Below are 8,003 nucleotides of genomic sequence, written 5' to 3' on the forward strand. Positions count from 1 at the left end.
ATAATATGTATATTGAAGAAAGCATGAGTTTTACCTACCTTGGCAATAACAGCATCAGGGAGCTTCAACATGGCAGTGGAAGTGTTAAAAGAAAAAGACAAAACAACTCTAAATGCAGTTAACCCTCCTGTTGTCTTCGGGTCAAATTTGACCCCTTTCCAAAAGGTTTCTATATCAGAAATTTGGGTTTCTTTCAAACAAATTTTTGACAAAGTTTTTTGTCCATTTTATAGCATTTGGAGAAAAAACAATTGGTATTTGTTTGTTTTTTAAGTGTAAAAAAAAGAGAGAAACATGTCAATAAAAGTGACTAAAATTTGAACAAATGTCACAGTGACAAATGTAAAAAAAAAAAAAAAAGCGGTACAAATTTTGGGAAAAACCCTCGAAAATGTCAAAAGGCTCAGAAAAGGTTGACAAACGTTGAAAAAGTGACAAAATCATTGGGGGAAAGCCACAAAAGGGTTGAAAAAGACGACCATAACCCTGATAAAAGGTTTTTCATTTTAAAATTGGACTTAGAAAAACAAAAATTTCGACAGGAAGACAACACAAGGGTTAAGAGAACATTTTATAATTTCAAAATTCCAGTATTAGCGTCATGCAGTCCATTGCGCTGTATGGTAGTGAAGTATGGGGTCCACTCAGTCATCAGAGCTATACCTGTTGGAACAAACATCCAACAGAATCTTTACTTGCAGAATTCTGCAGACACATTTACACATACACAGAAACACACCCAACAAATGCATGATGAGCAGTATTATGCAGACATCTACTAATAATTTGCATTCAAAAGAGAGCATTAAACCACATGAAATCCAGCCACCCAAGGCACCCTCCACTCCAAAGCCCTTCAAGAGCTGAGCCCAGAAAAGATTCCCCTATGTCAGTTTTTACTGAGGCTGGCTGCCCCCCCAGGCACACGCTGACCCGTCTCACAACAACACTGATTTCAAAACAACAATCCGAGTAAAGCAACTTATAAGACAGTATGAAGAAATATATCTGGAACGTTGGAAAGAACAAACTAAAAGCCAAAGTAGACTAGAAGGTTCTCTAGCCCTAAAAGACAGAATTTCTCTGTACTGTCAGAGATTAAAATGTTGTGTTGTTGTTATGTTGTTAAGGTATAGTTCTGTAAGGCACAGACCTCTCTACTCCATCAGCTGAATTGTCTATTTTACAAATATTAGTTGTGCTGTTTGTGTTCGACGGTGATGGCATGTGCTTTTGAGGCCATCATCAGGATTGGGAAATCAACTCACCAGGCTCCTGCCTACTCTGCTAACCTTCTGCTAGCCTCCTGCCGTAGTCAGGGCACTAGTCTTGAGCTGAGGTGTCCATCGGCCAAGACTTGGCTGGATCCTAGCGTGCTTGTGCCATTCAACCAAGTGACCCTTTTCTGTGTGCCGATCTGACGGCCACATTGTATATATTCTATATGATGATTAATGCACATGAAGGAGCTGATGGGTTAACTTTTTACTGGAAGTGTACCTTGTACAATTCGATGTGGCAAAGAAAATTGATTATTGATTGATTGTATCAATGTTCATATTGCTGTTTTATTATGTAGGGTATTGTCCAAATATGGACAAACTATATTTTGATGCTTTAGCAAACTTTAATGCCAATATAGCCCCTTTGAATTAAATTGAATTGAGAGAGAGAGTGAGAAAGATGGACAGAGAAACAAAAGAGATGCACAAATCTGCGAGATAAGAAAGCACATGGACTCTGGGAAAGAAGCTTAGTTAACATGCATTAATGAGACATGAATGCACACAAATAGAAAGAGAGGAGGAGAGAGGAGATCAGTGTGTAAGAAGTACCCTGGGAATCTAAACCTATAGCAGCATAACTAAGTGTTGGTCCAAGTCAAACCTGAGCCAGCCTACAAAGGGTTGGTCGATTATCTGACATCCATGAAGAGAAGCAAAGATAACACAGTTCTACGGCTCACACAGTCAAAGCCAAGTTGTTCACCTTCCAGTAGTGTAGTCATGGTTGAGCATCAAACAGCTGATACCTTCACTAAGGCCATTGGTTAATTCATCAGAGTCAGGTCACCATGGTTTAACCAGGGTTCCCACTCTGCTGGTTTGAGCTTAGATCAGACTCCATCTCCACTGGAGCTCGAGCACTTCTACCAGAAAGACGATCCACAGAGCCAGGTGAGGCATTACTGATTTGGCGACCGCGGCAGCACGCTACAACGTCAGCGAGGTCGGCCCGAAAAGACGCTGTGTAGAAGCCGTAGATGACTGGGTCACAGCATGTGTTCAGGTTACCAAAGACAAACAGTATGTGGTGCACATACTCAGGTGTGTGCTGGATCATGGCTGGTTGGAACCAGTACCAGATCCCCAGGAGGTAGTAGGGTGTCCAACAGATGACAAAGGAGCTAACAATCACAATGGTCATCTTGAGGGTCTTAATCCGGGCTTTGGGTATCTTGTCTGTTCCGTTGCGTCTGAGGCAGTGTTCACCATCTGCAGAAAGACAGCATGGGAAAAAGCTCAAATATAGGAACGCATACATTCCATAAATGTGAGCAAATAGGTATAATAACCAACTCAACAGCTTAATTTTGAGATGGGAGATTATCTATTTTAGGGAGTTGCAGTGCTGCCATAATAACTTTAAAAGCTAGAACTTACGTTGTTTTATTGTGAAAATATCAACGCCAGGGCACGACTGTGACAAGGAAAAAAAAACTGGTACATGTTTAAAAATCAACAGTATAGGCCCCTACTTTCCCCAATAACTTCATCTTTGCTGTGTTTAAAACACTATTTTAAATACCCTTAAAGCTGTAGGGGAGTATACTGCAAAGTCAGTTACAGACCATTAAAGGATGACTCCACTTTATACTTCTTTTTGTCTTGTATTAATAGTTTTGTCCATCATTTTGTATCAGTTATGAAAACATTGTATCACTAAGGTCTGACAGGTCAAGAAACACAAGCAGTCAGATAATCAGGATGCAAACAAACCAACAGTTTTATCCAGATGATCTGAACCACTTCATTTGAAAGTGACCTGTGATTAGTGCTATCGATAGTACTGATGCTGAGTATAGGTAGTTATTATTTTACCAAGCTCCATGCACCACGAGAACGACATTCTGGTGTGACTAGTACTTCAATGTATGAAGTCGGACATTCTGTTCTAAATTAGCTAACTTGTTTATTCTTTATTCGACTAGATGTAAAGACTTCAATACATTCTTTCTTTCTGGTCCTGCTTATCAACAGGCAGTAATTGCACCAGAGATGTCAGTAAGAATCCCTCATGGCAAAGGAAACCGCCCGTCGATAAATCCTAGCAGAAGCAGGAAGTGGTCTTTAAACTATGTTGGATGTTCACAAGAGACAGTTTGGGTCCCCATTTTACTGTCCGCCTTCTTTTTCTACTTGTTTTAACTAACCTGGGGGTTTGTCTCTAACCTGTGGGATTGTCAACAGCAGCAAAAAAGAATCACTAAGGCCTCCAACACAGGGATGTAAACACAATATTTCGCAGACTTTCACAGCGGCTGCAGATACAAACATTCACATCACTTAGCGTGCTTTGCAACGTGGTGCAAAATGATGCTAACCTTATTCATAACCCATAATGATTTCATACTTAAGTTTGTTGCATTATGTTTGTCCACCAGTGAGTGTCAGCAGAGGGCAGACTGTCACCTCTCTGAATATGAAGCCCCAACAGCTTCTTTTCTGCTGCTGCTTTCAATTTTTCTCCTTTCTTTGTTTCTATTTACACACCAGTTATCATATTTTCATGTGATTGTCGCTTCTTTTTTTTCTTAAATTTTCAAAATTGCAAAAGTACATAAAAAACGACTTTGGTACAATGATGACTTGTTACTTTGTTACTTTTAATTAGTTCAACGTTTAAAAGTCTTTCGAGGGTCACACACCTTTGCTTTTGTGCATTTGCCGATTGATCTTGGTGAGGATGCACGTGTAGCAGAAGGTCATGACAAGTAGAGGGATGACATACAGTGTCACAAAGTGAAACATGTTGTATGCCGTCTCCTGCCAGAGATGCCGGAAACTTCCGTGGGTGACACACTGAGTGAAGTCCACTCCTTTAGCTTTAATGGCCCGAAAGATGAACAGCTGAGGATGAAGAGTGTAAAGAGATGAGGAATGAATTCCATGCAGTCACAGAGAAACACAGTGCAGCACAAACAGTGTAGCAGTGTGTCGTCCTTTTAATGCACCTCAGAGTGTACCAGTTATATCATGTAAGAAACAGAACACTGATGCCAACATTAGTTGAATGTAGAATTTTCTAGAGTCCGGATGTAAAAGGTAGTGGTTTCCCTGTGTGGCGAAGATGGGAAGGAGTCCTTCCTTCCTTCAAGAAAATGTCATTTCTCATCATCTTAGACCATTGTTAACATATCTGTGTCTAAAACATTGGGAAAGCTAGAGTAGGTAATAAATAAATAACACGCAAAGGACTTAAGGATAGAACATTCTAAAGAAGTTCAACTACAATCACTAGATATTCAGGCTCATAATTGTATTCAAAAACCACCATGTTTTTGTTGTACCACACATGGCTGCAGATCCTGTTTTCACCCTGTGTGTTTAGGTCTCTGTTTTAGTTACAGAGTGAGGCATCACACTTGTTTTAGCTACAGAGTGAGACATCTCACTTCTATACTATCTTTGTTGGGAGTCCCACATGCTCAGAATCCAGGTAAGATCCAATCAGCTAGATAACTCTTTCTCAGACTTTGGTCAGTCCAAGGCAGGATTAGCTGGGAGACTTCTTCTAGACGAGGGCAACTTGTGGAATACCTGCACAACAGAGACAGGAAGTAGGTCTTTTGGAGATTATGGTCAACTAGTAGTTGTTGTAGCAGTGTTTTGCCATTGAGATCAAGCTATTATGCTTTATTAGCCACCTCGTCCCGGCTATGTGACGTAGAAAGCCGTGCAGATTTTGAACAGCTCACCCGGAGACTAAAGCCAGAGGACATTCAGAAACCGTTTCTCACTCAAAACAGCATGGATCGTTTTTTTCCAAGTTTGTATGTGTGTGGAAGCACCACACAAATTAACACCCCAAATCCCAGAAAATGCGTTTTTTAAACAATATGGGCACTGTAATAGTAAGTCTAATTGATGTATTTTTATTTTGTACATGTAAGTAAAGTAAGTAAAACCCTGACAGGTGATGAAGCTAAAGTGAGCCGTTTGTTAACTAGGCCTTAACCTCAGCCAGATGCTGGGGTTAACAGTAGGCTCGTTGGAGATGAGCCAGGTCTGCGCAGAATCGATCACCGGCGATCGGCGCCCGTTGCATGCCGGTTAGATTTGTGTCCGACTTGATCCCGACTTGCTCTGACGTCATGCACAACGGCAACGGAAATCTCACGAGAGCAAGGCGGCCGCAGTTCTGAGACGCAGGCGGCGCAGTTGCTTTTCACCGACTGCAAGAGCCAGGCGGACCCAGAGCATGCTGGGAAACGCCGGCTTCTCAGCTGATTTAACACCTGATTGGTTTACAACATGATGACGTTTTATAAAAACTTTTTACTGTTTTTGAATCGGAGGGATTTTAATTGCTATTTGTCTGATTTAAAGACTTATTCTGTCCAGAACACATGTTGTGTGACTGATAGAGACGTTTAGAAGCCAGAGACTAAATCCGTTCAGATCACGGATCATCTCCAGTGGTTGTTTTAATTAATCAGCAACAGATCGCATGTAGAGCACTTTGCCAGCTACTCTGTCATACCTAACAACTGGAGACTGGTACAAGCTGATTTTGGGTCTGATTATATTTCATAGATATATATTTTTTGATTAATTATTTTTTTTTTTATTTATTTTATTAAAATTTTTATTTTATTTTTTATTTTTATTATTTTATTGATATATTTTTTTTATATTTTTTATATTTATTATGATATTTTTATATTTTATATATTTATTCTTTTATTATTAATATTTTGATATATTAATATTTAATTTCTATGTTAATTATTTTATTTATATTTTTTTATAAATTATAATCTATTTTTATATTTTTATTATTTTATTTTTTTTTTTTTTTTTTTTATTATTTATTTATTAATTTTATTTATTTTTATTTTATTATATTATTTTTTTATATTTTTATTATATCCTTATTATTATTATTATTTTTTTTTTTTTTGATTATTTTGAATTCTATAATTTAAATTAATTTATTTTATTTATTTTTATTATTTATATTTTTTTTTATTTTTATAATCTCTTATTTTATCTTTTTTATATTATTTTTTATTTATATATTTTTTTTTATATTTTTTATTTATTATTATATTGAAAATTTATTTTATTTATTTTTTTTTTATATTATTATCTTTTATTTTATTATTTTCTTTTATATTTTTTATATTATTTTTTTTATTATTTTTTTATAATTATTATATAATTATATTTTTATAATTTTTTTTATTTATTTATTTTTATTATTATATTTATTTTATATTTTTTTATTTTAATGAATTTTATTTATATTGATTATATTTAATTTTTAATTTATTTTATATTAAATAATTGTTTTTTTTTATTTTTATTATTTTTATATAATTATATTTTTTTTTTTTTTATTTAGTAAATTATTTTATTTATATTTATGTATTATTATTATTTTATTATTTTATTTTTTTTTTTTTATTTATAAATTATTATATTGTACTTATATTATTTTTATATATATATTATTTAATATTTTTTTTTTATTTAGTTATAATTTTTTTTCTTTTTTTATAGTTTTTATATTATTTGAAATCTTTTTTTTTATATTTATTTATATTTTTTTATATATTTAATTTTATATTATTTTTTATTATTTTATACTTATTTTTTATTTTATTATTGTGTTTATTTTTTATATTTGTATATATATTTTATTAATATATTTTTTTTATTAATAATTTTTTTATTTATATTTCAATTTTTCATTATTTTTTTTAAAATTTTTTTTTTGTTTTCTATTTTAATATTATATAATTTTTTTTTTTATTTAATTTTTTTTATATTTTATATGAATTTTTTAATATTATTTGTTTTTAATTATATTTGTATTTTTTATAATTTTGTTTTTTTTATATATCATTTTCTTTTAAAAAAAAAAAAAAATAAAATTAAATCCAATAAAAAAAAAAAAAAAAATTTTTTTAATTTTTTTTTTTTATGTATATAGTAATATCATTTTTTTTATATAATTAAATAATTATTATTTATTTTACGTTATTTGTTAAATTATTATTTATATTATTTTTTATTTTAAAAAAATCCCGGAAATCGCAACGCACAGTGTTTTCATCCTTCCTGTCCAGCCTGAAGGCGGCTGGAATCGGATGGAAACTGTCGCGACGTTAACTCGCAGCTTTCTGTCAACCGGCCGCCCCGCCTGCTCTCGTCCACTTTACAGGCGAGGCGCAGTTCATCTCGAATGAGCCTACTGGTTCCACTTGAGCTAAACTAGTGTGCATTAAATGGTTGTTCATGGCAGTGCTGTGGGTGAACACAGTGTTGATGAAGTGATGTCAGAGAAGGAACTCAGCCCTAGTGTGAAGAAGAGTATGACTAACATCAGGGGTCTCTTGACAGGCGACAGGATAAGACAATACTCAATTCCAATTATTATTTTGTAATTGCTAATAATAAAATAATTATGATTTATACTGTTGATTGAAACCCGGTGGAGAAATTACAATGTACACCGTGTTTTGTTAGAAATCACTACACATTGGCCTGAAATATATACACACATGCTCAGGACCTATTCAAGTACAAATAGAGCAATGTGGGCGCCCAGATGGCTCAGTTGTTAGAGCAGGCACCCATATTTGGAGGTTTAGTCCTCAACGCAGCGGGCCCGGGTTTGACTCCGACTTGTGGTCCTTTGCTGAATGTCATTCCCCCTCTCTCTCCCATTCATGTCTCCATCTGTCCTAACAAATAAATGCCCAAATAATATTCTTA

At 34.4% G+C, this 8,003-nt stretch overlaps 1 protein-coding gene across 1 annotated transcript in view; it reads right to left on the bottom strand.

Annotated features, from left to right (window-relative positions):
* Nucleotides 1–805: 805 nt before the first annotated feature.
* The window catches only part of gnrhr1 (gonadotropin releasing hormone receptor 1), a gene marked incomplete at its 5' end in the record, with an annotated part of 17,446 nt that continues 10,248 nt past the window's right edge, over nucleotides 806–8,003 (bottom strand). Inside the window, 2 exon segments of the mRNA XM_032535975.1 lie at nucleotides 806–2,495; nucleotides 3,929–4,130. Of these exon segments, the coding sequence (XP_032391866.1) occupies nucleotides 2,080–2,495; nucleotides 3,929–4,130 (618 nt within the window). The 3' untranslated portion in view covers nucleotides 806–2,079.

Source organism: Etheostoma spectabile, chromosome 14, assembly GCF_008692095.1.
Source record: "Etheostoma spectabile isolate EspeVRDwgs_2016 chromosome 14, UIUC_Espe_1.0, whole genome shotgun sequence".
Lineage (NCBI taxonomy): Eukaryota > Metazoa > Chordata > Actinopteri > Perciformes > Percidae > Etheostoma > Etheostoma spectabile.